This window comes from Sorex fumeus, unplaced genomic scaffold (assembly GCF_029834395.1).
Source record: "Sorex fumeus unplaced genomic scaffold, SorFum_2.1 ptg000002l, whole genome shotgun sequence".
NCBI lineage: Eukaryota > Metazoa > Chordata > Mammalia > Eulipotyphla > Soricidae > Sorex > Sorex fumeus.
The window spans coordinates 15,578,078-15,593,545 of NW_026606059.1; the positions used below are offsets into that span (position 1 = coordinate 15,578,078).

Genomic DNA, 15,468 nt, shown 5'->3' on the forward strand with positions numbered 1-15,468 from the left:
TCAGCTGCATGCAAGGCAAACACCCTACCCGCTAAGCTACCCCTCAGGCCCAATAAAAAAGAAATAATAAATTATTTATATTTATATGCTATAGAGGACATTTGTCATTTTGGATGCTATTTAGGATCCAAAATTCAACAAGAAACAAAACCATATTCATTTTGGTAGTAGAATGTAGCATAAGGATTTAGTTAATCAGGTTCTTGCATCTTAAAAGGCAAAGGATACACCTAAAGTAATATAGGTGAAAACTATGGGAAGCATTTACCAGACCAGAACACAGAAGAGGTCAAGATTATTAGAACTTGGAAGCTTAATGAAAGAGCCTTCTTGAACTAAGACCCAGATATCGCTGAAGGATATGTGGCCCTCTTGGGGCTTTAATAACTCAGATGTGATTCCCTAGTGAGCTAATTCCCAGATCACTGACATGAGAACACTGGCTAATGGATGTCGGCATCTCAAAGCAGGAAATGGGCATACTTGGAGTATGGGCAGCAGGGAATCAAGACAGAAATAGATAACTCTATTGGGATGAGCAGCTATCTGGGGTGACTAAAAGACTAGGGTAACAGGCAGGAAGCAAGCTCTTTCCCCCACCTCTAGATTTCTAGTCTGCCTCTAGTGCCCACTGAAAGCAGAACCAAGGACCCAACAGGCAAAGGAGAAATGTGACTTGCAGAGTCACAGTGGCATTATCGCTACACAAAGGGTAGGAGTACATTATCTTCAGAAATAGCTTTCAAAGTACTTTTTATTTTGCAGAAAAGCCATGACTGAGCCTCGATTCTCACTCAGAAAGGTCAAGAAAGAATTGTCATCTTCTTTCAGGGCTCCTGGGGAGAGCCATTCTGGCTTGTGCAAGAGAGAATTCCTCCCAGAACTCTTTTTTGGGGTGGGAGATGGTGTGGGCCACAAAACAGGAAATGAAATACGTGGAGTGCAAGTAGATGGGAATTAAGATGGTAATATATGACCATCAGGGTGAGCTCCCTGAAGGGCTAGGGGCTATCTTTGGCTCTGTGCTTGGGGGTTGCACTTGGTGGCATTTGAGGAGACTATGCCGTTGCCAGCGGTCAAACCCAAACCACTCACATGCAAAGCTTGTGCTCAGCATGTTGAGTTTTTTCTGATCCCCCCCCCTCCCCCCCGGAACTTGATCCCTGTAAGAAAGACGCTAAGCAAAATGAACAAGGGAATTAACGTGTGTAGTGATTCTGGAGCACCAGATTTCAGGGGCTAGAAGCAGTGATCTCCTAGAGGCGGTGACAATGGTGACCAACGACAGAGCCAGTCATGGTAGGACAGCTAGTGGGAATGGCCAGGTCAAGCAGTGTCAGCGCTAGCCACAGTCTCCCTGGTTTTTTCCTCTGTTCTGAGTTTAGTTCTTTGAGCTTCGTTCTTTAGAATTCCTGGGCACTCTAAGAATTATGCAAGTACTGTCAATGCGGCATTTCTGTTCAAGTTAACCAGCATCAGTTTCTCTTTCTTGCTAGAGTACCAAGTATGTTCCCTTGTATGTCATTCCTATACAATTTTCTTTCCTTTTGTGAGTTAACTTAATTTTATTCGTTCTGTCATTTACCTTTCAAGACTGACCTCTTCCAGTCTCAAAATAGATGTAAGAATTCCCATTGCAAGGAAAACATTCTTCATACAAAGCAGCAGTGTACAGCTTGTGCTCTTATCATGTAATTTTCTTTCACCACAATGTCAAATTTCCTTTTATTTTCTTTGGGGGGGGGGGCACATCTAGAGATGCTGAGGCCATACTCCTGGCTCTGTGCTCAGGTATCACTCCTAGCCATGCTTGGGAAACCCTCTGGGGTGTTGGGGATGGAAATGGGGTTAGCTGCATGCAAGACAAGCACTTTAGCCCCTGACAATCTTTCCAGATCCTCTAATAGCAAATTTCTTAACGTCTACATATGCTGGACGTTACGTTCATAACGTTAGCATATGCTGGACTTGTATCTAGCATATCTAACCTAGAATACTATAGGAGCTCAAAATTGTTTATAGAATAAATGAATGAGTGGATTTAAATTCACAGGCATAATATAAATATATCCAAAGATATCATTCATGTTTCATTATAATTGTCTACAATTTTCACTTACAAATTTTGCAAGTGTTTTTTTTTCTAGGTCTCTTTTTTTAAAAATCCTCTTCTACTGTACATATTAGGTTAACAGATTAACATATTCGTATGGCAGCTATGTTTATTAATTCTAATAGCATGTTCAGGAAATTTATACCACAATGGGAAAAAAGCAACCTTTCTTACAATGCTCTATGCAATATATTTTTTTCATTATTATGCAATTGTGCCCATATTGATGGCACTTTTAAGAACCTTCCACTAAGGAATATAAAGTGACTTTTTCTTTTCTGTAACTTCTGTAACTCCAGGGTAGAGAGGGAAAAAGGTGTGTTAAATGGGCCATTTATGGAAATACTCTGTGGTTGTCATCCTTTTTCTTCTCACCATCCTTACCCTCAAGTGCCCTGTGCAACCACTGACAGATTAGTATTAGTGATTCTAAAACCTTGCTAGGACTCACAACTTCTTTGTATCTTTCACAAATCTAAATCTTCAAGTTTCTTTAAGTACAGGCAGATTTCTAGAGTAAAAAATCACTGTATCACTGCCATCCCCTTGTTCATCGATTTGCTCAAGCAGGCACCAGTAATGTCTCCATTCATCCCTATCACGTGCTAGTGTAGCCTGATGGCGTATTGGGGGCTCTTCAGGGTCAGGGGAATGAGGACGGTCATTTTTACTGTTTTTGTCATATCAAGTACATCACAGATAGCTTGCCATGCTCTGCCGTGAAGGCAGGATACTGTCAGTAGCTTGCCAGGCTCTCCTAGAGGGATGGAGGCTTTTTGGGGCGGCCTCTAATCGCCTTTACAGGTGTTCCCAGTCAGGCATATATATACATATATATATATTTCCCTCTAATATGTTTGGTATGATGGAAAAAATTGAAAAGTGGGATAATGGTTACATAGACACAGAACATAATTGATGTTATTGAAATGCACAATAAGAAAATATAAAAAGAAGTTTTATAATATATAGTATCACTAAATTTTTTTAAAAAATGGTCTCAATTTTGTTCTAAAAGCTTGCTGGAAATTTAATTGCTAGTATTAACATTCGGTTTCAACTGTGTTGAGCACTTAAGTTGCAAATTAACTTAGACTCTTATCTCAGAACACTTGAGAGTAATCTTCAAACTTCTTTAGAGCAGACCATATAGGTTTTTCTAAGCATCACCACCACTAAACCAGAGAATTCAGAAGACTGATAGTCTATTAAATATTTATAATTCAGGAGAGTACTAAGGGGCACAGGTCTGCAGGGCATTCATTTACCAATAATTTATTAAACATTTACTGTGGGCCCAGAACTTTGCCCCTGCTCTTAAAATTGACCTTGAGTAAACCTCAACAAATTCAACACCCAGCATAAATGGAGCAGTAAGACTATCTATTTCTGATTTATCTAGAGAAGCAAATAGATCTTCTGTCTAGACAAGTGGCCTGAGGTTCTTTCTCAGTCACTTCTGATTATGCAATTGATATTCAAACTAACCAACCTTTGGAAGATTGATTGGAAAATAGCCACAAAAGAATCAAAAGGCCTGGAAACTAGGGCAGTGAGGAAAAAATGTTTTGATAGGACTTTAAGTAAAATTTTTGTAAATTATGAACAACGTTGAGAAATTCTTCCAATAGTGTACTTAGTTAAATTTACCCAAAACTTGGGTGTATCGTGCCGCCAACAGGTCAATTTGTACCTGTGAGGAGAGTGCACCAGCAGCCTGATGGCACCATCAGGTTTTCAGATACCCCAAAATTGCTGCTGTGCCTTTGGCCAGACCCAAAAAAATTGGTGCAAAGTTTACCAAGAAAGTAAACGGCCAAAAGTTAGGTATGTGGGAGACACACCCACAAACCACCTCTGGCTCAGCTATATAATTGGAAGCATGGCCTCTCTGGCTCCTGATCGAACTGCTTAACGGCCATGATCCCAGAGATTCAGAAACGAATCTCGGAACCCAAAGGCTTTTGGCAGAAATGCATCCTGTTCCTGCAGTTGGTTACTGGCGCTGGGTAACTCCAGGTGGGAATAGGTTTCATGCCTTGGCCTGTTCCCCTTGGCGGCCAAGTGACCACCATCCTCCAGAGGCCACTGGAGAGTCAGGTTTGAGCCTGTAGTGACGAGACAAGTGGGGCCTCACCAGATGGGGGTGGAACAAGCCCTTTCCTCCCCATCCCAACGAGACCCAGAGTCGCCGCCTACAAACGGCCTCTCTGGCTCCTGATCAAGCTAATTAATGGCCATGATCCCAGAGACTCAGAAACAAATCTCGAAACCCAGCGGCTTTTGGCAGAAATGCATCTGGACCACATACAAAGTGGCCACTGCCTCAGAGCTTTTCGGAAAGCCAGGTATGAGCCGGCAGTGATGGGGCAACTGCAGTCTCATGGGAAGGGAAGCGGTACCGGCTCTTCTTTCATGTCCTACCAAGGTCACGAGTTGGCCCCCACGAGCGACTCTCTGGCATGGCCATGGCTCCAGAGGAAAAAAGGACTTAATCCAGAGCCCAGCAGCTTGCAGCAGAAAAGTGAATGGACCATGCATTAAACTACAGCACCATGCCTCCCCAGGAGGGAAAGGGTGCTGCTCCCTTCTGCCCCCCCCCCCCGCCCCCCGCCCCGGCAGCAAGGTGGCTGCTGCCTCAGAGCTTATAAGAAAGCCAGGTATGAGCCGGTGGTGATGGGGCAACTGCAGTCTCATGGGAAGGGGGGTAGTACCGGCTCGTCCTTCGCACCCTACTGAGGTCATGAGTTGCCCCCCACAAGCAGCTCTTCCACACAACCATAACACCAGACGCACAGAAACCAATCTCGTAATTATCTGGCTTTCTGAAGAAATCCAAAATTGCGAGGCCACTTTTGCAGCCACGCGAGATTATATAATTCTCATAACCAGCTATAGAAAACAAAGTATTTCACAATGCCTTTTCAGCACTTCTGATTGTTGGGGGGGAAATTCTAAACAATAATGGTGCATCTTTTGTTGAAATAATGAATGTAATCAATGTAGAGAATAGTTAAGTGGAAATCATCTGCCTGACAGGCATTGGGAGGAGTGGGGGGGGGGTATATTGGGGTCCTTGGTGGTGAAAAATGAGTACTGGTGAAGGGAAAGGTGTTTGATCATTGTGTGACCGAGACTTAAACCTGAAAGCTTAGTAATTTTTCCCACAGTGATTCAATAAATAAATATAAGAAAAAATAATAAATAAAATTATGAAACAAAAAGCAAAATGGAGTCATGCTCAATTCAATCAGCTAATCAGTGGCTGAATAAATAGCAGTACTCCTACATAAAAAAATTACCCAAAACTGCACACACAGGGAATTATAATCATAATATAAGCAAATTGTATCTGGCTTATTTTATTGTATCCCAATGTATCTTGAAGACTTACAGAAAAAAAGAATTGACCTCTTTGCTATGTCAAGTATATACTCCATAATTTTTTTTTTTAGTCAAAGAACTAAGAATTAGCACACATTGCTCTCTATCAACATGAGGGACTAACTTGAGCCCTGATTCATCAAAATGTGAGGTACTGGTACTTGGGTGTACCCTGTACTAAGCCCAGAGTCTGGCTTTTAGGAATCATATACAGGTAAATAACGATCTCAGTAAATAGCATACTGTAGCACTGTATGTTGTCCTATTGTTCATCAACTTGCTCAAGCAGGTACCAGTAATATCTCCATTGTGAGACTTGTTGTTACTGTTTTTTGGCATATTGAATATGCCACAGGGAGCATGCCAGGCTCTGCTGTGCTGGCGGGATACTCTCGGTAGCTTGCCGAGAGGGACAGAGGAATCGAACCTGGGTCGGCCGCATGTAAGGCAAATGCCCTACCTGCTGTACAAAAACATAAATATTTTTAAGAAATAAGAGAGATGAGAGAGAGTTTTTGTCCTGTTTGAGTAGAGAGTCACACAAAACCATCAGGAGTTTCGAAGCAAGTGACAATTCCCAAGAGATTATTCCAAGAGATTTTTTTTCAATCTTAAAAACTTTATTTAATTTGCATTAAACAATGCAAAGATTTTACTATAACACAGAACACTCAATAGTTTTCAGTTACAGCCGATAGGTAAAGCTTTGGGATAAAGCATATATAATTTCAAAGTAACCACACCAGGTCTGTGAATAGCATTAATTAGAACTATCACACCTGTCAAGAAGAGTTAAGCCCTTTTATATTGGGGAAAATATATAGAAAACCTGGGAACATTATATGAACAAGGGTAAAACAACAACAATAACAACAAAAGGTGATAAAACAGGTAGCAATTAGTATAGGGATGAAAACTTCAGAGTCAATTACCCATTTACAACGGAAAACTGTTCTAAGGGGACAACATTCATGGAATGTCTTTGCATAAAATACCTTTCTGTATTAAGTGTATTCACCCTTCTGCATTAAGTGATTGGTTTTTCTTCTCCAGAGGAAGAACACCTGGTTATCTAGATGTTTATGTTACTTCCAATTACCAGTTGGTCTATGACAGAATTTTTGGTGTCTATATCCTCAAAGCTTAAAAATTAAAAGCTCCAAAGGAAATGTAAGTCCTACCTTTCTATTGATTTTTAAATGGCTCATGTGTTATTTTTTTGTAAGATGTGATAACTGAGAATTTAGGCAACAAGAATTATCTCTACCTAACTGGGATTCATAATTAGTCTGATAAGATATTAAGTGACAGGTAGATTTTCTGAAATTAAAAAAATGAAAGGTATTTTTATTAAATGTTGCTGTAATATGTTTAACTCTTAATCATGGCTGACCAGATGGATATCATCTGTATATATATATAGAAACTAATTACCAGGAAAATTTTACTTTACAAGGAAACCCTCCACTACTTATGAAATGCCCAAAGCTGTAGGATAGTCATCAAGATCAACTAGTCCTTAGACAATAATTTTTACAGAAGATGTGAGAGAATTACTAAAATTAATATTTGAGGCCTAAAGACTAAGAAATAGAAAGGTACTGATAAGTTGAATTCTAGTTGTTCATTCTAGAACTGGGCCAGCAGTACCATGGCATTTAAGCCACGCCTTGAAACTGATGCTCTCTGTAGTGTGGGAACTAAGTAAAAGAACCTCAAATCTGATGCATTTCTAGATTTTTCAGGTAGCACGGGTTTAGTGGGGGGGAGGGGGAATTTCAAAACCACAAGCATAGACTTACCCCATCAGCTCTAATATGTTAAAACAATTCCAAAACACAATGCTTAAAAGCACACCATTCTAGTGGCCCCTCCCCCGCCACACACACACACACTCACACACACACGGTCTGGTATTTTACATGGCTTACCAAAAATATATATCTTAAGAACTCTGAGGTAAAACTTCTTCTACAACCAAAAATTTTAAAACTATATTAGTACATTACCATTTTAACAGGTGACATTTTAGTCTGTGCAGTTTTCAGTTTTACTAATTATTCTAAAAATGCAATTAACACTGTACACTTTTACTATCACAGCATGTTCTTTCCAATCTTTAGTACAAACAATTCTTATCCAGTTATTTTTCCATTTACAGTGAATTGGCGCAAACAGACAACCCCTTCCTCCAGTTTAAACAAACAAACAAAAAAGACAACAACAAGAAAAATGAGATTAAATTTTGGAATGTGGGAAACCACTAATCATTCACCTGTGGGGATACCCAACTTAGCTTTCTGCACCCATTCTCCATACTAGAGAAACATTCCTAGGCCTCCTGCCAGGTACTTTCTAAACCCTTTCAAGAAGCTCCAGCGAACTTCTGGATTTGCTCCTTTAAAATCAGGATAATCTGCCTTTGCTCCGGAGGCAGTGTGGCAATCTGATCTGCAGTTAGCTGGAGCACTTGCATGATCAAAGCTGCCTTTTTTCGATCCTGTGGAGTTACCTGGCTCAGCCCGGAGCTAAAACTGCTAGGCTGGCCTCTATCTTGCTTACTAGCTCCACCTTTTCTACCGGCTCCCTGCACACCTGTCCCCTGCACATCCTCTCCCTGCAAAACTGCCCCCTGCATTCCTTCTCCCTGAACACCTGGCCCCTGCATTCCTACTCCCTGCACACCTGCCTTCTGCATACTTCCTCCCTGCACACCTACCCTCTGCATTCCTCCTTTCTGCATACCTACCCCCTGCATTCCTCCTCCCTGCAAGCCTGTCCCCTGCATACCTCCTCCCTGCTTGCCTGCCCCCTGCATTCCTCCTTCCTGCTTGCCTGCCCCCTGCATTCCTCCTTCCTGCACGCCCACTCCCTTCAGGCCCACTCCCTGCTTGGCAGCTCCAGAATTTCCCAACCCGGAGATAACTGGGACCTTCCTGGATCCCTGAGGACCACCGGCCCCCGTACTAACGGGTCCACAGCCCGGAACTGCACCAGTCATGGGGCTTCTCGAACTAGAGCGATGGCCCCTTATCATCGCTCCTCTCACATGCGTTCCTCTCGCTTCCATTCCTCTGGTTTCCACCGCGCTGGCCTCCATCCCTCTTCTCTCCGACACGCAGGTCTCCGAGGCCTCCGTCTCCATAGCTTGAGCCTCCAGACCTCGGGCCTCTCTGCCAGCTCTGCCATTCACTCTTGGATCGCGCATGGGTCCTCGGGGCTCTCTGAGAAGCACTCTGGGCTCTGCCTGCGGCCCACCTCTCACCTCACGTCTGGAGGGGCCACGGCCTTCATGGCCAGAGGCGAGGTGCTTGGGGGGCCCCTGATGGGTTGGGCCCAGGCGGCCTCTGGGCTCTCCTTCTCCGGTGACCGAAAGCAAAGTCCCTCCACGAGGGTCATTTGGTGCATCTCCTAAGAGTCCTTGCGGAGAGAGGCCACCGGCACTCCGCGGTGCACGCGGTCCGTGAGCTCGAGGATCTGCCATCTGCACCTCACCCTGCTCCAAAGGCACCGGCCTAACCCCGGGCAACCCAACTTGGGGCTGCATCGCCCTGCTGGGAGATAGGGGGCCCGGCCCGGGTCCCGGGGCAGCGGTCAGTATTGGCCCCCCGGGACTGGAGGCAGCGGTCGGTATTGGCCCCCCGGGCGCGGGAATGCCACCCTTCTTCGGGGTCTGCCTCAGGGGCGGCGGAATGTCTTTTGCAGGCCGCCTGGCCGAAGAAGGCTGCCGCTGAGGCTTCTGCTGGCTCGGCAGAACCTTGGGGCCATGGCCCGGTGCAGGCTCCGGTCCGGGTCCGGCAGCAGCGACTCCGGCATTGGTGGAGGCGGCGCTCTGGGCTTTGCCCAGGAGCAGCGGCGGGACGACGCGGGTCCTGCGGTGCAGGATGCTGAGCGCCAGGCCGGGCTCCATGAGGCCCATGACCACCTGCGCCTGCAGCAGCGCGTAGGCCAGCTGCGGGTTCTGCAGCAGCAGGCTCCGCGTCTCGGCGCGGTTGTTCTGCACGCACAGCTTCATCTGCAGCATCAGCTCGATCATCTGCTCGGGGGGCAGGCTGGCCACGGCCCGGGCGATGGACTCGGGGGCGTCCTCAGGGTCCACCGCGGGTCCGTAAGGAGAGTCGAGGGCAGCAACGGTGGCGGTGGCGGTGGCAGCGGCGGGTGCCGGGGGCGCCGGGACCCTCCGTGGCGGCGGCTCGTCCCGGGTCCTCTCGCTGGCCACATTGTCCACCCGCAGCGCGCGGCCACTGCACTCGCGCCCATTCAGGTTGCGCATGGCGCTCAGCGCCGTGGCCGCGTCGCGGTACTCGCAGAAGCCGTAGCCCTTGGGCTGGCCCGTCTCGCGGTCGCACACGAGCCGGAAGCTCACCACGCTGCCCACCTCCGAGAAGATGGCCTTCAGCTGCTCCTCCGTGGCCTCGTAGGGGATGTTGCCCACGAACACCGAACGCAGCGAGCGCTCCATGGCCGAATGCTCGCGCCCGCCACACACACACACACACACACACACACGCGCGCGCCTCGCCACAGACAGCCCGCCCGCCCGCCGCCACAGAGACGGAGGCACTTCCGGTCCCCACCGGAAGCGGCCGCACCCTGACGCCCCGGAGCCCGCCGGCCGGCGCCATGGCGGTCACGAGGGCTGAGGAGCCGCCGCCGCGCGGGACTCAGGAAGGAGGCTGAGCTGAAAGGGCAGAAATCGCATCAGTGAAAGAAGAGCTTCCTGGGGGGGGGAAGGGGAGCAGGAGCGCTAGCACAGTGGGTAGGGCGTCTGCCTTGTACGCGGCAGACCCCGGTTCGATTCCCACCGCCAGGGGTATATTCCTGCGTGCAGAGCCAGGAGGAACCCCTGTGCATCGCCAGGTGTGACCCTCCCCCGAAAAATAAATTTTTTAGAAAAGCAAAAAATATTTTTAGAGCTAATTATGAAGAAGTACAACTTGGAATAGAGTCCGTGAAATATTTGACAGCTTCAGTAGGATATTCCCGGCCAGGCTAAATGTATACAGTGCATACGAAGTGCATGAAATTAGTAAAAGTCCCTTTGAAGAGAGTATCTTCGTAGTGCACAGCAGAAGCAGTAGTTGTAGACTTCCCCTCTAGCTTCTGAAGGCGACTGAAAACTTCAAATCTGGTTAGCCCATATTAAGGTGTGCTTTGAGTACGAAACACACACTGACTTTAGAGACTTAATATGCAACAACTAAAAGTGCTTGATTAAAATTGTTTCACTGATCACACATTGAAATATTTTTGGATTAAAAATATTTTACTTGGGGCTGGAGAGACAGCACAGCGAGGAGGGCGTTTGCCTTGCACACGGCCAAGCCGGATTCGATTCCCAGCATCCCATGTGGTCCCCTGAGCATCACCAGGAGTAATTCCTCAGTGAAGAGCCAGGACTAACCCCTGTGCATCGTGGGGTGTGACCTAGAAAGCAAAAATTTGGGAAAAAAAAAAAGGAAGAGCTTTCTGGGTACTGCAAAAATAGACCAAGTACGATTCTATTGCAATGAAAATGTGTGAGCCATTAATCATTGTATGACACGTGTGTTGAGAGATAAACTTTTAATTCTCTTGAAATCACTATATTTCCCTGTTTTAAAATATATGTAGATATATAGATACATATGTATTTTATATATGTGTATATTATATATGTGTATATATTATATATACATATATACATGTGTGTGTTTATATATATATTTTTTCCACTTGTTCTTTGGTTTGTGTACCATAACTGGCAATGCTCCCAGGAACGTTTTTGATTCTTTCCTGGAACCATTTGATACTTTAATATTTAACAATTACCATATAGTAAGATGCCATTTTATAAAATGACCTCCCCCACATTCTTGATGTCTTAGTATCCAAACTGCTTTCTAGATATTCTTTATAAGAAACTGTGCTCAGGGGCCAGAGTGATAGTACAGTGGGTAGGGTGCTTCTCGCACACTGACTACACTGCTTTGATTCCTAGCATCTTTATATAGTCCCCTAAGCACTGCCAGGAGTAATTCCCAAGCACATCACCAGGTGTGCTCCAACTCCAAAAAATAAAGAACCATGGTCAATTACTTTTCACATGTATTGTTAATAAGAGAACTTAACTTAAGACATGTATATTCAATTATATTTTTATTTTCAATCCCGTTACTAAAATATGGGAGTGAATGCCAGGAGTACCTAAAGTTGTATTTCTCTCTCTAAAATTTTTCAAGTTAATCTTGAAATAATGAGGCTGAGGCTTTAAAATTTAATTTCTTAGACAAAAAAGAACCTTAGAAATTATTTAGGGATGAGAGAAGTGATACTTTTGAAAAAATGAGTACAAATCAGAGGTGTAAGGTATATGGGATTTGAGGGGAAAAAATCATTCTACAAATTTATTTGTATTTTGACTGAAGTAGGATGTGTTATTTTTGGAAACACTTGAAAGAACAAGTATTTCCCGTGTCAAAGACTAATTAGTAAAGTTCTTCTCTCAGAGATTTTGAAAAAAATAAGGTACTAAATAGGTACTCAAACTTTTAATGAAAACCTGTACTGCCAAAATTTCTTAAAACAATAAAATACTTAAAATTTAATTTCTGAGGTAAACATACTTCAAATAATTTTCACATATGTCTAAGCACTAGAATGTGCATTTGCATTTTGAAATATGTGGGATAAGATCAAAATCTTCATTTCAATGTCACATCACTTTCTTTTTTGCCTTTTTTAAGCACTTTATTCATTTTTTATTGAATCACATGAAATACAGTTACAAAGCGTTCATGTTTGAGCTTCAGCCATACAATGATCGAACACTCATCCTTCTGCTAGTGCACATTTTCCACTATCAATATCCCCAGTGTAGCCCCCACCATCCCAGTCCTCACCCTGCATCTATGGCAATTTCCCTAATACACTCTCTCTCTAATTTGGGGCGTTATAGTTGGTTCGAATTTTCCCACTGCCATTCAAGTCTACAGGTGTTTTGCAGCTGCGCACTTCTGGAATTCTAAGATTTTAAATGGTTGGGGCCCAGAGACATCTCTGTAGGGCAATAGTCCATTTGGGGATTCAATTGAGAATCTCTGGACCACAGGTTTTGCTACGCTAAGATGGTGCCCAGAGGCAGATTGTGGGCGTGACAGCCAGGCCGCTGAGGGGACTGGGAGCCAGGGAGAGATACCCCAACTCCTCTGCCACTGCTGCCATGTGACCTGAGACTTAGTCCTGAAATCCATTTACCTTGGTCTTTCTTGTAGAAGTTTGTGGTTGTCTGGGCTTCCTTTGGAGCTGGCAGGGAGAACACACCAGCTCCATCTGATGTAAGGTAAAGGTAAAGGTAAAGGCCCTCCCATTGATCATCGATTTGCTCGAGCGGGCCCAATAACATCTCCATTGGAGACTTTGTTGTTACTGTGTCTGGCATATCGAATACTCTCGGTAGCTTGCCGGGCTCTCCGAGAGGGGCCATCTGATGTGCCCCTGTGAAATTGGCTTGGTACCAGCCCAGAGAGATCTCTGGCAATGTGGCCCCAGGACTCGCTGCTCTGTCTCTGAACCAGAGCTCAATGTCATATCACTTTAAAAGAAGAAAACTGACCCTTCTAAAACTGAACTAATTTATCTTCAGTAGCCTCTCACCATAATATTTAGATGGTGGTGATTATTTTGAAATATATACCATATATATCTGATTTAATTAAAGTAAATAATTATTCATATTTTAGAGGTACCCAGAATGCTTACAGTGTATCCCATTTTTCTCAACCAAATTAAGAAAGCTTTAAAATAACCACCATAAAACTCTTATTCATGATCACGATCATCCTGTTGTTTGTCGATTGCCTCGAGCAGGCACCGGTTACATCTCCTTCTTCCTAGCTGAGATTTTAAAAGAGTCATATTCAATGCTCTTTCAGGGTTAGGAGAATGAGACCCATCATTGTTCCTGGTATTTGGCATATTGAGTATGATGTGGGAAGCTTGCCAGACTCTGCCGTGCAGCCTGCCAGGTTCTCCAAAGTAAGAACGAGATAGTAACATGTCACGTGGCCGCAAATGCGGCCACACACTTCTGGGAGCTAAGTTTTAAAACTCTTATAGGTTCTAGAAAATAAAAATGCAATTGTTCCCCAAAGGTAATACATTTATTTAAATTTATTTAAATTGAACTCATCATTTTAAAAACCTCAGACCTTGATTCCTGTGATTTGTCTGCTCATTTCTCATTTCTAGTCAATGGATCAAAGATGAAAAGTTTCATTATTCAAAATACAATATATATTGTTAATTAAGTCAAAAATTTTGTTTCTTCTCTTTCTCAAGAATAATTTTATGAGAAGATAGTATCAGTTACAAGTTGGAAATGATGAATTTTCACAAAGAAATGAAAAGGAACCTTATATATATAAGAACAGAGAAGATAAGTACTTTCAGCTTCTTCTTAGACATATTAGTAGCTTCTAACAGAGGTGTATTTTGTGATGTTTTTTATTTTTGGTCAATGCAAAGATTAAACCCCAGGGCCTTACCATAAACTCAGGTGCTCTCCCACTGAGTCATAGCCTCAGATCTAAGATAGCTTGAGCAGAGGACAAAGATTACATATCAATTCCTGTGGCCCTGTAAAATGAACTGTCACCGCATGTCACAATGGGTATCAAAGTTATCATCCTCAGGGATGGGTCAAACATAGATAAAAATTACTGAAGAGTGTAAGGTCCCTAGGGACCCTGAGAAAAATTCCAGAGCTTAACTCTGCTAATTAGTAACTCTCCCTTTCCTGCCCCCTCCCTAGTAGAGCCTTAGCTGTGAAGCCCTTCCTTATTGGGATGTAAATTCTGAAACCATTTGTTGACTCTTCCTTGTTGGGATGTAAATTCAGAAACCATTTGTTGGCCCTTTCTTACCTGTTACCTCTGTTAGGAACTTTTCCCTTACCCTCCTCCACCGGAATGCAGGAGCCATGAGCTGAGAATCAAAGGGAACAAAGAAGATAACCAAATGTCCAAGTTACCAGATGCCCACTAGCCACAATGCCTATGTACATAAATGCTGATCTTTGAATCTATAGGCTAAGGAGTGATGTACTTTTAAATGGATTGGTTAAGAAAGTATATGTTGTTACAAATCTCTTTGGCTATGAAATGCGCGGGCTTTGCTGTAACGGCCAGTGAAGGCCTATATAAGATCCCCTTTGAAGAAGTTCGGGGTCTTGCCTCACCTATCTGACCTGCGTGTCTGTGTAGGCGGCTCGACCCTGGCTAGCCAGTCTCACAATAAACCTTGCTTGCTGTTTGCAGTCTCTGGAATCTCTTTGTCATTAAAGGGAGATCATGATCCGCATCCTAACAAAGAGGTCATATTTGCAGTAAAATAACCCTTTCTCCCTGTGCTTTACTTATAAATTGTTGTAAGTTTGTTTTTTCTTTTTCCTGTTTAAATTCCTTTTCTTTAAAAAAAAAAAAGGTAACATTAGCTTACAACACTGTATAGCTTTCAGGTTTCCCTTAGCAGTTTCCCTTAGCAGTTGCACACATCACACCACACTAATGGTAACCAGATGTCTACTGGTAACCCACCATGAACCAAATGTCCCCTGCTACCAGTCCCATTTTCCCAATACTAACAACCGTCTGTGTTTAGAGTCCAGAGGGTTTTTTTTTTAATTGAGTTTGTTTCTTTGTATTTCAAATGAGTGAAATTACAGGTATTTGTTCTTAATTCCTCTAAATCATTCTATTTTGCATAATCCCCTCAAGGCCCATCCATGTTGTCACAAGTGTCAAGATTTCATCTCTTTTATGGCTTTGTTAAATTGTACTGTAATATGCATATGTATATACACCACATTATTTTGTAGGACAGATTGACTGTTTTCTCATCTTTGCTATTCTAAATAGTGCTGCAATGAAATTCAGGGTTACCAGGGTATGTGTATATTTTTAAATTAATATTTTCATATTCTTTAGGTAAAT

At 43.6% G+C, this 15,468-nt stretch overlaps 1 protein-coding gene across 1 annotated transcript; it reads right to left on the minus strand.

Annotated features, from left to right (window-relative positions):
• Positions 1-7,862: 7,862 nt before the first annotated feature.
• On the minus strand, positions 7,863-9,959 carry LOC130021542 (cleavage stimulation factor subunit 2 tau variant-like). The gene is made up of 2 exons (XM_056112306.1): positions 8,153-9,959; positions 7,863-8,092 (listed from the first exon to the last, which is right to left on the minus strand). The coding sequence occupies exons 1-2, from the start codon at positions 9,957-9,959 to the stop codon at positions 7,863-7,865; spliced, it is 2,037 nt and encodes a 678-aa protein (XP_055968281.1).
• Between the last annotated feature and the right edge of the window lie 5,509 nt (positions 9,960-15,468).

Bases quoted from the DNA above. Each gene is read 5' to 3' on its own strand.
- LOC130021542 (XM_056112306.1), bottom strand. From the start codon at position 9,959: ATGGAGCGCTCGCTGCGTTCGGTGTTCGTGGGCAACATCCCCTACGAG. The intron at 8,093-8,152 runs GTGTTCAGGGAG...TGCAGGGGACAG, and splicing joins AGTAGGAATGCAGGGGCCAG to GTGTGCAGGGAGCCGGTAGA.